Below are 20,687 nucleotides of genomic sequence, written 5' to 3' on the forward strand. Positions count from 1 at the left end.
TAGCAGTACAATGTATATACACATAGCATATAACGTCATAGCATATAGACAGTTAAATACTTAAAGGATCACTAAAGGAAAAAAAATTTGGGCTAAAATGCACTACAGTATCGTATAAAGTCTTAATAGGTTATTGATTTAGGTTTTAAAAATGGTGACAAGGGATTAAATCCCTTCATATCTCTTACCTTCTGCTATCTACTTTCGTTTCTGCATTAGATTTCCTCATTCTCGGCGCTCGTTCATAAAAGCGACGTCGCCGTCATGCTGGGAACTACATTTTCCAGAATCCTTTGCGCATCGCGCATGCGCAGTTAAAAAACCGGGACGCGCACTATGTGCAAAGATTTGAATAGCCCACCCACTATACCGCCCAGCGATGGATCACACAGGCTGGCTGAAGTGTGGGCGGGCACAGTGAGAGAGGGGGCTGGAGGAGAGAGGGGGCTGGAGGAGGCAGAGCGCACCCACCCCCTTCCATTCGGCTGTACTGCAATTAATGAAAGAGAGGAGGTGCTGGGGTGTTACAGACACACGCAGTAATTCACACCTCCTTGCAGTCTGGAAGACGTACACAGCGTCCAGACGCAGAGATGCAGTGTACAGAGGAGGGAGCGAGCACGTTACTCCCCACAGCAGGAAACCTCGCTCTGTGTCTTTTCTCAAACAGACAACCAGGAAGTGGGGAGAAGAGACAAGCCATAGAACAACATCTGAGCAAAAACGAACAATGAGGACATGAAACCAGGACTGCACTAAGGTAAAGGAAGCAATTTAGCTAAAAAAAATAATCTTTTAGTGACCCTTTAAGCAGTATTATTGGCATAGTCAGCAGGATATGCAAAATCTATTCTCTTATGAGGATGAGGGCCTCATTATCATGGTACCACTGGGAGCAGATCCGGCACTGACTGACTAGCTTTTATAACAGTGCAACTTTGCTGCCCCCTCAAAATAACTCAACACACAGCCATTAATGTCTAAACTGCTGGTAACAAAAGTCAGTACACCCCCAAGTAAGTGTCCAAAATGGACCCAGTGTCAATATTTTGTGTGGCCACAATTAATTTTCCAGCACTGCGTTAACCACCTTGGGCATGGAGCTTCACAGGTTGCCACTGGAGTCCTCTTCCACTGCTCCATGATGACATCATGGAGATGGTGGATGTTAGAGACCTTGCGCTCCTCCACCTTCTGTTTGAGGATGCCCCACAAATGATCAATAGGGTTTAAGTCTGGAGACATGCTTGGCCAGTCCACCACCTTTACCCTCAGCTTCTTTAGCAAGGCAGTGGTCGTCTTGGAGGTGTGTTTTGGTTCATTATGTTGGAATACTACCCTGCGGCCCAGTCTTTGAAGGGAGGGGATCATGCTCTTCTTCAGTATGTCACAGTACACGTTGGCATTTATGGTTCCCTCAATGAACTGTAGCTCCCCAGTGCCGGCAGCACTCATGCAGCCCCAGACCATGACACTCCCACCACCATGCTTGACTGTAGGCAAGACACACTTGTCTTTGTACTCCTCACCTGGTTGTCACCACACACGCTTAACATCATCTGAACCAAATACGTTTATCTTGATCTCATCAGACCAGAGAACATGACTCCAGTAATCCATGTCCTTAGTATGCTTGTGTTCCGCAAACTGTGTGTGGGCTATCTTGTGCATCATCTTCAGAAAAGGCTTCCTTCTCGGACAACAGCCATGCAGACCAGTTTGATGCAGCGTATAGTCTGAGCATTGACAGGCTGACCCCCACTCCTTCAACCTCTGCAGCAAAGCTGGCAGCACTCATACGTCTACTTCCCAAAGACAACCTCTGGATATGATGCTGAGCATGTGCACTCAACTTCTTTGGTCAACCATGACGAGGCCTGTTCCGAGTGGAACCCGTCCTGTTGAACCTCTGTATGGTCTTGGCCACCATGCTGGAGCTCAGTTTCAGGGTTTTGGCAATCTTCTTATAGCCTAGGCCATCTTTATGTAGAGCAACAAATCTTTTTTTCGGGTCCTCAGAGAGTTCTTTGCCACGAGGTGCCATGTTGAACTTTCAGTGACCAGTATGAAAGAGTGAGAGCAATAATACCAAATTTAACACACCTGCTCCCCATTCACACCCAAGACCCTCTAACACGAATAAGTCATGTGACACCAGGGAGGGAAAATTGTTAATTGGGCCCAATTTGGACATTTTCACTTAGGGGTGTACTCACTTTTGTTGCCAGTGGTTTAGAAATTAATGGCTGTGTGTTGAGTTATTTTGAGAGGACAGAAAATTTACACCGTTCTACAAGCTGTACACTCACTACTTTACATTGTAGCAAAGTGTAATTTCTTCAGTGTTGTCACATGAAAACATATACTAAAATTCTTACAGAAATGTGAGGGGTGTACTCACTTTTGTGAGATATTGTATGTAGCAATTTTTAGGCTACTCTGGTCATCTGATCTCCCCTTTTATCTGCCAATGGCAGCTATAAGGAGGAGTATAGAGCCCAAAATGGCTAGTAAAGCCTGAGGTGGCAAGGTTGCCCATACAGTATGTTGTTGGTGCTTCCTCCTCTCCCCTGCAGGAGAGTCGGATCAGATGACTGGACAGGAGCAGCCTAAAAAGGCAAGTACTGTATATACATCTTTCATACACAGGTTAGCATAGGTATTAAGAGGGAATATTTTTAAGATTAATTAGGTTTAAATAAGGGATTACACTTTAACCACTACAGATCCGTGCTATAGACAAAAGACGTCTGCAGCGCGGACCTGAAGTTGCGAGTGGACGTCTTTAGACGTCCTATTGTTTACATAACCCGCGCGCGCCGCGGGGGGGGGGGGGGGCGCATCGGGTAAACACTGTCCTGGCGCATTGTTGGGAAGCCGATGCGTGTACCTGGCGGCCGCGATGTCCGCCGGGTACATGCGATCGTCGGTAACACAGCAGGGACGTGGAGCTCTGTGTGTAAACACAGAGCTCCACGTGCTGTCAGAGGAGAGGAGACCGATCTGTGTCCCTTGTACATAGGGACACAGCATCGGTCACCTCCCCCAGTCACCCCCCCACACAGTTAGAACACACCCAGGATACACATTTAACCCCTTCCTCACCCCCTAGTGTTAACCCCTTCCCTACCAGTCACATTTACATAGTAATTAGTGCATTTTTATAGCACTGATCGCTGTATAAATGTGAATGGTCCCAAAATTGTGTCAAAAGTGTCCGATATGTCCGCCGCAATATCGCAGGCCTGACAAAAAAAAAAAAAAATCGCAGATCGCCGCCATTACTAGTAAAAAATTAAAAAGAAATCATAAATCCATCCCCAATTTTGTAGGCGCTATAACTTTTGCGCAAACCAAACGCTTATTGCGATTTTTTTTTAACAAAAATATGTAGAAGAATACGTATCGGCCTAAACCGAGGAAATTTTTTTTTTTTTTTTTAAATGGGATATTATTATAACAAAAAGTAAAAAATTGTGTTTTTTTTCCAAATTTTCTGTCTTTTTCGGTTTATAGCGGTAAAAAAAAAAAGTCCCAGAGATGATCAAATACCACCAAAATAAAGCTCTATGTGTGGGGAATAAATGATAAAAATATAATTTGGGTACAGTGTTGTATGACCGCGCAATTGTCATTCAAAATGCGTCAGCGCTGAAAGCTGAAAATTGGTCTGGACACGAAGGGGGTTTAAGTGCCCAGTAATGAAGTGGTTAACATGCCTTGGCTATGGCAATACCCACATACCTAAAGTTAGCCATACAAGTAAAACTGCTCACCTTCAAATTTCCTCCCATCATACTGGAAAGCATTAAACGAGTCAGAGTGGCTGTCTGAGCTAAGCAGATCACTACTTGCAGCACTAGCTGGAGACGTCCACTCTGATGGGACACCGGGATCATCTGCTGGACGCATCTGACAATGTTTATTTAGGGAGTCTGGCAAATCTTTTGGAACTTCTAGACTACCAGGACTGCTACCTCTGCGTGTAAGTGTCTGTGAGGAGAAAAAGAAATAGAAAAAAAAAGGGCGAAACTCGTCATCAGATAACTGGATATCATAAATGGGAAGAATCCCAATGATCAAAAAAATATACTTCCAAGATGAACAACACATTCCCACCATTTACCCTAAAATCTCAGCCTAAACTCTTACTAATGGAGGCAACTGTCTCTGCAATCCGCCCTCAAACAGCCGCTTCATTGTCTCCAGTGGGAAAGCCCGAGGGTAAAAAAAAAAGTCCTGCTAGCCGCATCTTTGGAGCGGTGTGTCTACCGCTCCTCCCCCACTGCTGCCCATTGAAATCAAGCTTCAGCAGCGCATTGTGGGCGGTTTTAACCCTTTCTCGGCCGCTAGCAGCGGTAAAACCGCCCCGCTAGTGTCTGAAATGCGCCGGCGGTAAAAATAGAGTTTTACCGCCGACACTATGGGCGGCTCAGTGTAAAAGGGGTCTAAATAACAATAGCCACAATTCAAAGTATTTTCAATATTGATCATCCTGTCCATTACACACTTAAAGGGGTTGTAAAGGTATTTTTTTTCCCTAAATAGCTTCCTTTACCTTAGTGCAGTCCTCCTTCACTTACCTCATCCTTAGATTTTGCTTTTAAATGTCCTTATTTCTTCTGAGAAATCCACACTTCCTGTTCTTCTGTCTGTAACTCCACACAGTAATGCAAGGCTTTCTCCCTGGTGTGGAGTGTCGTGCTCGCCCCCTCCCTTGGACTACAGGAGAGTCAGGACTCCCACTAACACACAGCTCCTTTCTCTATCTGCAACGTAGAGAGCGTCCTGACTCTCCTGTAGTCCAAGGGAGGGGGCGAGCACGACACGCCACACCAGGGAGAAAGCTTTGCATTACTGTGTGGATTTACGGACAGAAGAACAGGAAGTGAGGAATTTTTAGAAGAAATAAGGACATTTAAAAGCAAAATGGAAGGATGAGGTAAGTGAAGGAGGACTGCACTAAGGTAAAGGAAGATATTTAGGTGAAAAAATTACCTTTACAACCCCTTTAAGACTTTCCAGGCTGACAATATGCGACACATTCACAAGATATAAAACAAATCTATTATGAAAAGGAAACTTTTAAAGCTGGTGAAGTTATCCATTTTACAAACCAATCCACAGCAGACGCTTTTGATCAAATACTTATTTTTTTTAACTGTCAAATGTTAAAAAACAATGTTTACCATAATGACTTCAAAATGACCTAACTACAAATTTACAAATCAAGTAAAACATATACGAAAATAGCAAAATCACTATATCAGCAGATCAATAGGTCTGGGCTAAGTAATTAAACATTCCTGAAGCCACAGCATCATGAAATAAGTTGGGCCTAGTTTTTTTTCCCACCAGGCCATAATGCATTATGCAGTGTAACACTTTTCACTTCCTGTACAAAGCTGAGCAGATAATATGCATTACACTTGTCAGTTTTATGTTAAGACAGAGAATGGTTTCCGATACAGGAATACCCTTGAAAGAGCTTTCTGGACGTCACAATATCACATAATGACTACATTAGGTATGTGCGGTTCGTTTTGTCCCAAATCGAAATTCGGACAAATTTTTCCTCATTTCGAATTACAATAGTAATGAATTTAAACAAATCTAAAACAACAAAACAACGGATAAATTTGGAATCCAATTCAAAACTTTTTCGAATTTGAATTTCCGAATAGAACTAAAAAGAAAATAAATAGAAGAGAAAATAGAATAGAATAGAATACTATACAAAAATAATAGAACAGAATGGAATAAAATAGAAACAATATAACCATCTTCTGAAATTCGAATTTCAAATAGAATTTTTTTGAATTAGGATAGAAAATAAAAGAACAGAAAAGAAAAATAACCAACTTTGAGAAATTTGAATTCAATATAAAAGAACAGAATAGAAAAAAACAATAGAATATAACAATTTCCAAAGATTCTAATAGAATAAATTTGAATAGAATAGAAAAGGATAGAATAGAAAAAAACAATAGAATAGAATTAAATAAAATGGAAAGAATAACATATTAGAAAGAATATATTATCTGAAATTCAAATTTCGAAAAGAATAAAATTTGAATTTGAATAGAATTCATTCAATAGAATTAAAATTTAATTCAATATAAAAGAATAGAATAGAAAAAAACAATAGAAAAAAATAGAATATAACAATTTCCCAGGATTCTGATAGAATAAATTTGAATAGAATAGAAAAGGATAGAATAGAAAAAACAGAATAGAATAAAATAAAATCGAAAGAATAAATATTTATTTAAATAGAAAGAATATAATAACTGAAATTCAAGTTTCGAAAAGAATAAAATTTGAATAGAATTCATTCAATATAATAAAATTTTAATTCAATATAAAAGAATAGAATAGAAAAAAAACAATAGAATAAAATAGAATATAACAATTTCCCAGGATTTTTATAGAATACATTTGAATATAATAGAAAAGGATTGAATAGAATAGAAAAGGATAGAATAGAAAAAAACAATAGAATAGAATTAAATAAAATGGAAAGCACAGCATATATTTATTTAAATAGAAAGAATATATTATCTGAAATTCAAATTTCGAAAAGAATAAAATTTGAATAGAATTCATTCAATAGAATTAAATTTTAATTCAATATAAAAGAATAGAATAGAAAAAAAACAATAGAATAAAATAGAATATAACAATTTCCCAGGATTTTTATAGAATACATTTGAATATAATAGAAAAGGATTGAATAGAATAGAAAAGGATAGAATAGAAAAAAACAATAGAATAGAATTAAATAAAATGGAAAGCACAGCATATATTTATTTAAATAGAAAGAATATATTATCTGAAATTCAAATTTCGAAAAGAATAAAATTTGAATAGAATTCATTCAATAGAATTAAATTTTAATTCAATATAAAAGAATAGAATAGAAAAAAAACAATAGAATATAACAATTTCCCAGGATTCTAATAGAATACATTTGAATAGAATAGAAAAGGATAGAATAGAAAAAAAAATAGAATAGAATTAAATAAAATGGAAAAAATAATAATATATTCTTTCTATTTAAATAAATATATATTATTCTTTCCATTTTATTTAATTCTATTCTATTGTTTTTCCTATTCTACCGTTTTTTATTCTATTCAAATTTATTCTATTAGAATCCTGGGAAATTGTTAAATTCTATTTTATTCTATTGTTTTTTTCTATTCTATTCTTTTATATTGAAATGTAATTCTATTGAATGAATTCTATTAAAATTCAAATGTTATTCTTTTCAAAATTTGAATTTCAGATAATATATTCCTTTCTATTTAAATAAATATATATCTGAAATTCAAATTCCAAAAAGAATAAAATTTGAATAGAATTCATTCAAAGTCAAGCAGAATAGAAAAAAAAATAAGAGAACAAAATATACTATAATAGAAAGAATATAACTATCTTTCAAAATTCGAATAGAATAAATTTGAATTCAAATAGAACAGAAAATAATAGAATAGATAAACATAAAAGAAAATTAAAACCAATAGAATAAAATGGAATAGAAAGAATATAACCATCTTCAAAAATTCAAATAGAATACATTTAAATTTTCCAAATTCCACTGCAATTTTCCGAATTCAATCGAATTTAGTTAATTTCGACCAAATTCCGATTTTTTTTATCAAATTCCAACAAATAAAACAAAATTCTGAAAACAAATTAAATGAATTCAACAAATTTAAACAGATTTATGTACACATTTTTGTTTGTTTTGCTTATGTCTAGACTACATTAATAAAACATTTATCAGACAATGATCATATACTTACTGGGCCAGTGCCTGACCTCAACCTCTCTGCAATAAATTCATCCATTAGATCTGGGATATTGGAGCTTGAGTTGATCTCACTGTTAAGGTCATTTAACTGTGAAGTCAAATCTTCCTTGTTGGCTACAAAGGAAATAGGAAAAATAAGTAATTTAGGGTATGCTTTACCTATGGTTAAATGCTAAGCAAAAACGCAAGGACTTACTGGGACACAACCAGGGAATAGTCTATACAGGGGTGAAGCATGCTGTTAGGGAAGGGGTTTCACCACTGTTGTAGCTGTGTTTGGAATTAGTAAGTGCACAACTGTTTGTGGATTCATTAATAAGCAGTTAGTCAAATTTGGGCAAAATTCTAAAGCATCGTCATTCCTTGAAGCAGAGCTGGCAGGGTAGAGAAAGGGTAGATGTCCATTTGCTAAGAAGAATTCATCCAAAAAATAGTAGAGGCAGGCAATTTTTGTCTTCTGCCGATTTCCTGATCTAATCTCTGAATAACCCATATAAAAAAAAACAACAAAACAAAAAAAAAAAAAAACATAAAAAAGTTTGATACATTTACGAAAAATATATCGGAAAAAAGTAAATGGTGCACAAAACAGGGTACAAAGGTCTGGCTTGTTCTCTCCTATATTTTGGAATAATTAAAGCGGAGTTCCGGCCACAATTTCACTTTTTTGAATATAAATACCCCTGTAATACACAAGCTTAATGTATTCTAGTAAAGTTAGTCTGTAAACTAAGGTCCGTTTTTTTAGGTTGTTACAGAATTTAGACACTTTATAAAATTGACTGGGGCCATCTTAAGTGTGGGCATCATGAAGCCAGACTGTATGACTTCCTGGATTTCAGCCTTGCAGATCTTGCACATGCTCAGTGCTGCACAAGCAGTGTAATAGGTTTCAGATCAGGTTTCAGCACCTGTACTGTCCAAGTCACATGATTCTTCGAGACTGGGGAGTGCAGACTCCTGGAAAGTTACACCAACTACATTCCCAGGAGTCTGTGTGGTGTAGGTTAGGAAGCTTAAGCACCTAGGTGCAGGAAGTGGGAAGATTAACTATTCTGCCTAGCAACAACACTTTGAAGGCATCTAAAAAAAAAAATGTTTTTTTTCTTAAAGGACTAATGACATTTTTTTAAAACTACTGATGTAATGTTATATTTATGGGTGGAACTCCACTTTAAGCATTAAAAAAAAAAAAAAAAGTGTGGGTGTGTGTATAAATATATATATTGGGATGGTATGTGATAGACCAACACAAAGTGGCACATAATTGTGAAGTGGAAGGAAAATAATAGGTTTTCAATTTTTTTTTTACAAATAAACATCTGAAAGTGTAGCGTGCATTTGTATTCAGCCCCCTTTACTCTGATGCCCCTAACTAAAATGGAACCAATTGCCTTCAGAAGTCACCTAATTCGTAAATAGAGTCCACGTGTGTGTAATTTAATCTCAGTATAAATAAATAGAGCTGTTCTGTGAAGCCCTCAGCATTTGTTAGAGAACCTTAGTGAACAAACGGCATCATGAAGGCCAAGGAACACAGCAGACAGGTCAGGGACAAAGTTGTTGAGAAGTTTAAAGCAGGGTTAGGTTATAAAAAAATTCCCAAGCTTTGAACATCTCACTGAGCACTGTTCAAATTCATCACATCCAAAAATGGGAAGAGTATGGCACAACTACAAACCTACAAAGACATGGCCGTCCACCTAAACTGACAGGTCGGGCAAGGAGAGCATTATGCAGAGAAGCAGCCGAGAGACCCATGGTAACTGAAGGAACTGCAAAGATCCACCCAGCTCAGGTGGGAGAGTCTGTCCACAGGACAATTATTATTCGTGCACTCCACAAATCTGGACTTTGGAAGAGTGGCAAGAAAAAAGCAATTGTTGAGAAAAAGCCACAAGAAATCCCGTTTTCCGTTTGCCAAAAGCCATGTGGAAGGGACAGCAAACTTGTATAAGAAGCTGCTCTGGTCAGATGAGACCAAAATTGAGTTTTTTGGCCTAAGAGCAAAACCGCAATGTGTGGTGGAAAACCAACATTATACATCACCCTAAACACAACACCGTGAAACATGGTGGTGGTGGTAGCATCATGATGTGGGGATGCTTTTCTTCAGCAGGGACAGGGAAGCTGGTCAGAGTTAATGGGAATTTTGATGGAGCCAAATACAGGGCAATCTTAGAAGAAAACCTGTTGGTGTCAGCAAAAGATATGAGACTGGGGCATAGATTTACCTTCCAACGACCTTAAAGTGGAGGTTCACCCAAATAATCAATTTTTAACATTAGATTGAGGCTAATTTTACTAAGCAGAATCGGACGTTTTTTTTAAAATGAATGCAGTACTTACCGTTTTAGAGATGGATGTTCTCCGCGTCTTCCGGGTACGGGCTGCGGGACTGGGCGTTCCTATTCGATTGACAGCTCTTTCGACCGTCGCATACAACGCGTCACGAGTTCCCGAAAGTAGCCGAACGTCGGTGCGCAGGCGCCGTATAGAGCCGCTCCGACGTTTGGCTTCTTTCGGCAACTGGTGACGCGCTGTATGCGACCGTCGGAAGGCTGTCAATCAAATAGGAACGCCCAGTCCCAAAGATCATACCTGGAAGCCACGAAGAACATCTATCTCTAAAACGGTAAATACTGCATTGATTTTTAAAAAAACACCCGATTCTGCTTAGTAAAATTAGCCTCAATCTAATGTTACATTTTTTTTTCCGAGTGAACCCCCCGCTTTAAACATACAGCCAGAGCTACAATGTTTAGGTTTAGATCAAAGCATATTTATTGTATTAGAATGGCCCAGTCAAAGTCTAGACTTAAATCCAATTGACAATCTGTGGCAAAACTTGAAAATTGCTATTCACAGACGTTCTTCATCCAATCTGACAGAGCTTGAGCTATTTTGCAAAGAACGGGCAAAAATTTTACTCTCTAAGGCCCCTTTCACACTGACACGTGTTTCAGGCGGTTTAGCGCTAAAAAAAGCGCCAAAATACCGCCTGAAAAAATCCTGCCCTGCCGTCTTCAGCGTGAAAGCCCTAAGGCTTTCACACTGAAGCGGTACGCTAGCAGGACCGCTCCAAAAGTCCTGCTAGCTGCATCTTTGGAGCATGCTGTTTACCGCTCCTTCCATTGAAAGTAATGGGAAACCGTGGTAATACCGCCAGCAATGCACCTCTGTAGAGGCACACTGTGGGCGGTATTAACCCTTTTTGGGCCACTAGCGGGGGTTAAAACCGCACTGCTAGAAGCCGAATATCGCGGTAAAAACAACGGGATAGCGCCGCTATACCGCCAGCGCCCAGTGTGAAAGGGGCCTTAATGTGTAAAGCTGGTAGAGACATCCCAAAAAAGACTTGCAGCTGTAATTGCAGTGAAATGTGGTTCTACAGACACGGGGGCTGAATACAAATGCACGCCACATAAAAGCCCAATATATATTTATACCTTTTCAATGCAAAATATATGATTTTTTATTTATTTTTTCCTATAGGCAAATACTACAGTTGTCATTCTCAATTACCTAGAATTCTTGCGTTTCCCTCTCTGATATAAAACTCATAGCAAATGTGGCTTCATTCCTCAGTGTGAAGAGAAGTCCATATTTCACTCCAAGGATCTGCTGGTAGGTTAATTGGATCCCGTCTAAATTGTCCCTAGTATGTGTATGTATGAATGTAAATTGGGGACCTTAGAGTGTAAGCTCCTTGAGGGTAGGGACTGATGTGAATGTACAATGTATATGAAAAGCGTACATTGCTGGGGTTATACAGGTACCTGAAATAATAAAAAAAAAATATTGCAGGGCTCAATGACTTTGGTTAGGCAACTCTCTGGCACTAAAGGGCCTCAAGAAAATACAGGAAGGTCTAAAGCGAAAACAAGAGTGCCGTACTAAAGGTTTATGAGTCCAAGAGTATTTATTTCATTATGAAGTCCAAAGGTAGCAAGTAAGGATGAGCTCCAGCGTGTTCGCATAGTACACGTGCAGAGCCCGCCAGGAAGTCTGCACGGCGCTGCGCTAATCACAGCCAGGGACACATTTCCTCGATGCTCGGCTGCAGAGATCGGGAAAGGTCTCCCTGGCTGTGATTAGCGCAGCGCCGTGCACACTTCCTGGCGGGCTCTGCACGTGTACTATGCGAACACGCTGGAGCTCATCCTTCGTAGCAAGCCAACGTGCTTCGGGGGCTAAAATGTTCCCTCTTGGTCAGATGGCTGCTTTAATCCTTTCCTCCAATGATGTACTTACCAGCGGGCTGTGCAAGTCTATTTTCTTTTAATCACTGTACACTGAGGCAGTCTCACTGTACATCCGATATACACTTAGCATGAACTGGGAAAGAACTGGGGAAGTCAGGCCCAGGTTACAAAGCAAACCTTCATCAGAATGGGGCACAGTTAAAGCTTTTCCTAGCTAATAAACACCACTCATTCAATGGCATCAAAGTTTGGTTTAGAAATAAGATACACACACTAGTAACTGTAACAGTAACTATTCAAGGCATGTCTTGAATGTAACTGTTAGGGAAAACCCCCATCTCTGACTTTTACCTATAATAAGGCTTACCTATAGCTACTGTGAATATCACCTAAATGTGACGTCACCGACACATGCGCTCTGAAGGAATGGCTACCTTAAAGCGGAGTTCCAACCACAATTAGCAATTTTTAAATGTATGTCCTTTCATCCTGTGTTTTTATAATATAAATCCGGTCACTTACTATTTTACAATCCGCCGCCGATCCGCATAGATATTCAAAAAAGATAGTTTATAAAACTATGTCTACACCATTGTCATTTTGCTTGTGGGCATTGTGAAGCCTACAAGCACTTCCTGGAAGTCTTGGATGGGGAGTGATAATTGGACAGCGCACTGCATCCTGGGAAATGATGACACACATTTCCCAGGAGCATTAGAGGGAGATGTCAGAATCCTAGGTGCTTTCAAAGGCAGATTTCGTGGGACCGCATAGCAACAGGCATTTTTTGTTGTTTTACTTTAGGACTAATGAGCACAATAATGTAAAAAAAAATTGGGATGGAAACTCCACTTTAAGTGTCCTGTGCCATGAACAGTGGCTCCCATGCGCAGGAGTGACATCCTCCTAGTCTTGACCTGTCTCACATCCAGGGTTCGCCAACCCAGAAGGAAGACCAGGTGAGGATAGAAGCACCTGCAAGTGGTCACAGCGCGGTGCTGGAAGCCTTTGTTTTCAGGCAAGTTTAACATAATGTGCTAGTATGAGACGCATACTAGCAAATTATGAAATTAACTTTTAGAAAAAAAAAACACAAAAAAACACCAAGCGATTTAGGCTCCAGTTCACACCACAACGTGATGTGGAAAACTGCCAATCTGTGCACATTTCAAGCACAGAGTTCAAAACACAAAGCCCTTGCGAATGGCAGTGGGCGTCAGTGCAAGGTTAACACCACCCCAAACGCAGGTTGCAAATAGCGAGAGAGTTTGCCTGCACCAGATCACATGGTACAAAAGTACTATGCGATCCAGTTGTAGCGCGTTTCCCAAAGTAGTGCACTACTATGATGCGATGCAGTGCCATTTGAGCCCATTTAAAATCAAGGGGGCTCAAACCACACTGCACCGCATGTGAGTCATAGTGTGAACCTAGCCTAAATCGTTTGGTTTAGTTACTCTTTAAGGCCTCATGTCCAACTGGGTGTTTCCTCTTAAGCCTCGTACACACGATCAGTCCATCCGGTGAGAACAGTCTGAAGGACCGTTGTCATCGGTTAACCGATGAAGCTGACTGATGGTCTGTCGCGCCTACACACCATCGGTTAAATAAATAAACCGATCGTGTCAGAACGCGGTGACATAAAACACAACGAAGTGCTGAAAAAAACAAAGTTCAATGCTTCCAAGCATGCGTCGACTTGATTCTGAGCATGCGCGGGTTTTTACCCGATGGTTGTGCCTACTAACAATCGGTTTTGACCTATCGGTTAGCAATCCATCGCTTAAATTTAAAGCAAGTTGGCTTTTTTTTAACCGATGGTTAAATAACCTATGGGGCCCACACACGATCGGTTTTGACCGATGAAAACTGTCCATCAGACCGTTGTCCTCTGGTTAACCCAGTGTTTCTCAACTCCAGTCCTCAAGGCGCACCAACAGGTCATGTTTTCAGGATTTCCCTCAATTGAAACAGCTGTGATAATTACTAAGGCAGTGAAACTGATCGAATCACCTGTGCAAAATAATGGAAAGCCTGAAAACATGACCTGTTGGGGCGCCTTGAGGACTGGAGTTGAGAAACACTGGGTTAACCTATCGTGTGTACGAGGCCTTAGTGCTTTTTTCCTGGCAGAAGAAAAGGTCAGTTTAGACGTGCCAAGAGTTTTTTTTGCTCACTCCCCTCCTGACTGTGCATGTGATGGGTTTTTTCAGACTCTAAAGCCTAGTACACACTTGTTTTTTCCTCCTCAACCCAGCAGGGCTGAACGAAAAAAACAACTGACAGCTCTGCAGGAGCAGTACTAACTATCCAATGTTGGTACAGCAATCTCCCCTGCTGTTCTATTGTGTTCTGACAGGGGGCTTCTCAGACTGACTGCAGTACACACGGGCCAAATGTTGCCTGGATTCGAATGATCCGGACGATGTTGCCTGACATTCTGCCCATGTGTACTAGACTTAAACAGTCTTCTTCTAATAAACCTGTAAACACCTATGTGTGCGTGGCCACACAGACTAACAGAGGGGTGTTTAGTGGCGAGAAAAAAAAAAGAAATGTCAAACTCATGTAAAAATAGGATTTTTTGTACTCACCGTAAAATCCTTTTCTCTGAAGTCCATGGACGGACACAGCTCCTTAAATCTTGACAAGTGGGGTTATGTTCCCTGTTTACAGGAGAGGACTAGGCAGAAACATGTTAAATAGTTAAATACATGTTACATTAACAGAGTTGAACAGCCCCGCCCAGGGGGCGGTCCCTCCAGACATAACCCTCCTCACTGCAGCTTGCAGCCTCAGTTCGTAACAAGCAGTACAAACCTAAAAAGGAGGGGTGGGAGCTGTGTCCGTCCATGGACTTCAGAGAAAAGGATTTTACGGTGAGTACAAAAAATCCTATTTTCTCTTATCGTCCATGGACGGACACAGCTCCTTAAATCTTGACAAGTGGGACGTCCCCAAGCAGTGTCAAAAAACGAGGGGTGGGAAATATATCAGTAAAAACAATTTTAACTTCACCCCAAAACAAGCAGAGCTCCTCAACGGAGGAGGTGCAACTTTAAACAGCCGCCGGCAAAAACTAGCGGCTGAAAAAAAAAAACATCATAAGATGCACTCACAGCAACCATGTAAATTCTGGAAAAAGCGTGAACGGACGAGCAAATCGCCGCCTCGCACACCTGTGAGACCGACGCATGATGTCGGGAAAAAAAAACCCCAGGAAGCACCAATTGCCCTGGTCGAAAGTGCCGTGACCGGAAAGGGGGGCCCGCCCTTAGGAGCATAGGCCTGTATGACGGCCTGCCCGATCCACCGAGAAATGGTGGTCGACGAGACCGCCAGGCCCTTTTGTGGACCAGACACCGACACAAAAGAGAGTCAGAAGCTCCGAAATGGAGCCGTAGTAGGCTGGTATACCCGCAAAGCGCGTACCACGCCTAAAGTATGAAAGGCCGAAACCTCCTTCGGAAGAAGGGAAGGTCGCGGGCGCACCATCACCTAATCCTTATGGGGGATCAAGCATGGCGGCTTGCAAGACAAGACCGCCAACTCAGAAACCCCTCTAACAGAGGTAAAGGCCACTAAAGGGGCCACCTTCTGAGATAGAGTCAAGAGAAAATCTCTCTGATGTTTCCAAAAGGAAGGTTCCTGAAGAACCGAGAGCACCAGAGTCAAAACTCATGGGGGAAGAGATGGGCCAAGAGGGGAAAGTATATGACAAACCCCTTGCACACAAAAAAAGGGGACCCACCAGGGAACGGGCCGCAAAAAGGCCACTAAAAGAACACAGCCAAGGCTGAAATCTGCCCCCAAACGGTGCTTTAAGCAATTTTTAGATCCAATCCAAGCTTTAAAAACAGCAGGACCCTGGACATTGAAAGTACGCCCGTGGACGTCACTCCATCCCTTCGCACCAAGAGAGGTGCGACGGTAGATCCTCCGGAAGAAGACTACGGTGCCCTGTTGAGATGACCGAGTCAGACAGACCCTGGTCACCTAAAGTCTGGCTTCCAATAACCATGTTAAGCAAGTCAGTGACTGTACAACAGGAGGAAGTATGGGACCTTGAGACAGGAACCTCCTGCCCTGGCAATCGCCAGGGTGCCTCCGCTACCAGGCGCCCGATATCAGCGTACCAAGGACGCCGAGATTAATCTGGAGCGATTAGAATCATCGGGATCTCCTCAGCATCCACTCTGTGGAGCGGCCGAGGAAGCAACTACCATGGAGGAATGGCAAAAAATCACCGATACAGACAACACAGGGCCACCAGCGCGACTGACGCGTCTGTACAAGATCACTAGACCTGGCCACTAACTGACACCCTTGCGGCGGAGACAAGCTGCCAGGAGATCCATGCCATGTGAGGCTCACCTCCTGCAAGGGAGCCGAAACACCCCAAGCACAAAGACCAGTCGCCCTGGTCCAGCATCTGGCGACTCCAGTAGTCTGCCTGCCGGCATACCTGATGGTAGACTGAAGCCACGGCCGTGGCGTTGTCCGGCTGAAACCAGATTGGTCGACCACAAGGAGAAGCATAGCCTGATCGCCTAAAATAGTAGGACAATGAACAGTAGACAGCACCTGGTATTCCCAGGCGGTCTTCCACCAGGCACTAGCCAGGCCCGACCCTGGGTAGCTACCGAGACCAGACACATTCAAGGAGGTGTGGTCATAGGTCCACGCAAGTCCAGCGACTCAGGGCCGACTGGACCCCCCAGTTTTGTGAACCTCCAGGTTCACAACCCGTGAGCTGGCATTCGTCGTAAACACCGACCACTGGAAGGAAGGAACAACTTCCCGGACCGAAGAGTCGGGAATCTCTGTCACCAACTCAGAGAGACTCTGACTAGGTGGCGCACAGGAATCTAATGATTTCAGAGACAAGAGATTTTTACCACCTGGACAGTAGTTCCACTGGAAAACCAGGGTGTGGAACTGGGCATACAGTACCACCTTGAAGGAGGCTACCCACAGACCCTGAACCAGCAGGCGCCCGGAGAGAAGACCGATTGCGTGATGCCAATACCTTCTCCGCAGACTGAAGAGTCTGCAATTTCTCCAGGGGAAGAAGGACCTTTGCCACTGAGGAGTCTGGATCAACACTAGATACTCCAACGCTGAGTCGGAACCTAGCATGCCCATAATTTGAACCCTGGGTCGCACACATGTAGGGCAGGCTTGCTGCCACTGAGCTACACTTTCTGGCCTAAACGTTTAACATCCACCCGAATCTTCGGAGGGTCTGAATGGGAATAACCCATCCACTAGGTCGGAGACAGAAGCTGCTCTCAGAAGAAAGTCGTCAAAGTAGCCAATGAGGCAAAGCCTCGCTGTCCCAACAAAATTCAAATAAGTGCGAGCTCCTAGCTGAAAACCCATGGTGCTGACGCCAGATCAAAAGGGAGGGCCACAGGCTGACAGAGACCCTTCTCTCATCACGAAGCACAGAAAAAAACACTGTGACATGTGCAAAACGGGACATGCATGTATGCGTCCCTGATGTCCGAGGACGTCAGGACATCCCCCGGATGAAGCGCAGCTACCACCGAACAAATGGATTCCATGCGGAACTACCCGACGTTCACAAAGGTATTTAGGGCCTGAGGCCCATAGAAAACCCCAAAACTCTCGTCCTGCAGGAAAGGTAAAATTACCTTGCAGCTTAGCAAATCCCACACTGCCCAAGGCAGACCGACGTGCCGGGAGGGGAAGACACAAGGACAGAACTTTGTTCTGTGGATAGGAGGAAACCCTATCTAGTACTCCGAAGAGACCACCTCGCAGACCCACTAGTCGGAGAGCAGGGAGGTTTCACTGAATTGTGAACCTGCAAGCCGCCCCTCCCACCTAGAGACAGGGAGGGAAGGCTATATACATTGGCAGGATTTGGGTGCCGGCGTGATCGGCTTATGCACCCAGGGACAGATTAGTCCCCCAGCTGGGCCTTTGACGGCCTGGGAGGGTTGCCCCTAAATAATACACACACATAGTGTGTATGTATATTATGTAGGTGTATGCACACATGTCTTTGGAGGAAACCGGAGTACCCGGAGGAAACCCACACAGACACAGGGAGCGACAATGCAAGCTCCAGGCAGATTGGCGTCAGTGTGCAGATTGGAGTCAGTGTGCAGATTCGAACCAATGACTCTTTTGCCCAAGTAATGGAGTTAAGCACTACACCACCGTGTGCATAAAACCATTCTGAAACAGACGCCCTGGATAACAAGGGCGCAGCATTCAATGAAGCATCACAGACCTATATGAGGCCCTGGACCAGCTGGTCCGCTAGGCTAATAACCTCAGGAGAGAGTCGGTGCTCCTCCACTGTCTGGTGCCAAATGCTCACTCTGAGTTGTATACAGCACTAGGGGTCAGGACTACTCCAAGATGGCCGCCGAGCGTTCAGAACGCGGCCACAGGAAAAAGGCCAGCACAATGTAAGCTGCGCCATAGCGTGGCTACGACAAAATGGGCGCCAATGGGAGTTTTCAATGTAATTGAAAAATCTCCCAAAAATAGCGCCAGCGACCACTGAGACCCCAGTGTAGTGGCCACAATAGGCCGCAAGCCAGACCCCAGCATGGTAAACATGGAACGGGTCAGTACTTCGGATCTTCTATCAGTCAGATCCATACAAGTAGGGGTTCCCGCCCGGCGGTGAGGGACTACAAAAGCCCTCAGTGGCTTTTCTCATTCCGCATCTCAGAAATTATCAAAGAAGGGCACAGAAGGAAAAAACCTACACAGCGGTCTGATTTGTGTGATCCAAAAAAGACCGAGCCCTCAGCGGAAACCCAGCTGCACTATGCAGCTTAGGAGAGTCCCTTGCAGCAGTAAGAAGCGCACCCATAAATGCCTTATTCTGCCTTTTTTTTTTTTTAACTAGGTACCTAGTCCATGGCTCCATAACAGAGCATTCCCCAGGGGATAACGGGGGAAGGGGGCACTCTTTTACCGCCCGCCCGCAGTCCACCCCCACCCTGGCACAAACTGTGTCCAGGACTAACAATAAAAACTCTGTGGGAATCACAGGTGCTAACACCTGCTGCCACCACCAGCATGTGGGGAAGGACCCAGATACTGACTCCAATAAGTAAAATAAAATAAAATTTCTCCTCAGGGCGCTGGGCCCAAAGGGAGCCATACGTCCTTCTCCTTTGCTAGGCAGAACGAAACTGGGGCTGCAAGCTGCAGTGAGGAGGGTTATGTCTGGAGGGACCGCCCCCTGGGCGGGGCTGTTCAACTCTGTTAATGTAACATGTATTTAACTATTTAACATGTTTCTGCCTAGTCCTCTCCTGTAAACAGGGAACATAACCCCACTTGTCAAGATTTAAGGAGCTGTGTCCGTCCATGGACGATAAGAGAAAGTGGAATTTTTTACATCCTGTATGCATGGGGCCCAAGTTTGTCCATTCTTGTATGTGTGCATTTTTCTGTGTGTTACAAATGCAATTTAAAAGCCAGCAGCTACAAATACTGCAGCTGTTGACTTTTAAAAAATGGACACTTTACCTGTCCAGCGCGCCCGCGATGTCAGCAGCCGAGGCTGAGCAATCGCTCGGTCCTCGGCTGCTTCCGCCGCCATCCTCTGTGAGGTAATCAGGAAGTGAAGCCTTGCGGCTTCACTGCCCGATTCCCTACTGCGCATGCGCGAGGATCGCGGCGCGCCGTCACTGGTCCCTGCTCTCTCCTGGAAACAGTGTTTCCCAGAAGACATCGGGGGGAATGACGTGCCAGGCTGAATTCCTCGCGGGGATCGGAACCCGGAAGTGGTGCAAATACCTGCCTCAGAAAGGTATCTACACCCCCTCCCCCCTGAAAGGTGCCAAATGTGACACCGGAGGGGGGGGGGGATCCAAAAAGCGGAGGTTCACTTTTTGTGTGAACCTCCGCTTTAAGGTGATGGCATTTCGACTTTTTACATGTCAGAATTTTTCCTGTTGGGGAAGTGCTGGTGTGAAAAGTATCTCATCATGGTTCTACGGGGGGAAAAAAACAGGAGAGTGAGGAGGCTTTTCACCGCTACAATGGGACCTCTAAGCTTTGAAACATCATGGCTAGGCAAATTCATTTCTCCAAAATTTCTGAGCCAAATAAATTGTTCCATGATTTTCTCTTAGAGGATATCTAAACCCAAGAACATACATGTAATATATTGCAGATTACCAGTCATTAGCCCTTTTACTACCAGAGCCGTTTATGCATATTTTGTTTTAGCATATTTTAGGCATTTTGCTTACCTGTAAAATCTTCCTTTTTTATGTAGTTACATCATTGACCAGGTTAAAAAAAAAAAAAAAAAAAAAAAAAGAAGGAGGAGACACTAGACCATCTAGTTCAACTATGAAAAGGTACTAGAAAACCTCCATATACACAATCCTATACCCACAGTTGATCAAGAGGATGGCCAAAACAAAAAAAACACACACACTAAAGCATAATCCAATTCGCTCCAGTGGGGGGGGGGGGAGGGGGGATCCTTCCTGATGCCCCAGAAGGCAATCAGATACTCACAGGATCAACTACCCCTGTTATTACTTCTAAGGCTGGGTTCACACTACTACACTACTTTCATCCTACTTTGCTCTGCTACATTGGTCCTACATTTATCCTACATTGGTCCTACATCCATCCTACTTTCATGAACAGGATACTAC

The 20,687-nt window shown here is 42.9% G+C and overlaps 1 protein-coding gene across 13 annotated transcripts in view; it reads right to left on the reverse strand.

Moving 5' to 3' along the window:
• Nucleotides 1–20,687, reverse strand: part of RALGAPA1 (Ral GTPase activating protein catalytic subunit alpha 1) — a 290,205-nt gene that overhangs the window by 143,272 nt on the left and 126,246 nt on the right. For all 13 annotated transcript variants that reach the window (XM_040333074.1, XM_040333068.1, XM_040333064.1 and 10 more), the window contains 2 exons: nucleotides 7,809–7,930; nucleotides 3,777–3,993 (listed from right to left, as the gene is read on the reverse strand). In XM_040333074.1, coding sequence (XP_040189008.1) covers nucleotides 3,777–3,993; nucleotides 7,809–7,930 — 339 coding nt within the window. The remainder of the gene's footprint in view (nucleotides 1–3,776; nucleotides 3,994–7,808; nucleotides 7,931–20,687) is intronic.

This window comes from Rana temporaria, chromosome 13 (genome assembly GCF_905171775.1).
Source record: "Rana temporaria chromosome 13, aRanTem1.1, whole genome shotgun sequence".
In the NCBI taxonomy this organism is placed as follows: domain Eukaryota; kingdom Metazoa; phylum Chordata; class Amphibia; order Anura; family Ranidae; genus Rana; species Rana temporaria.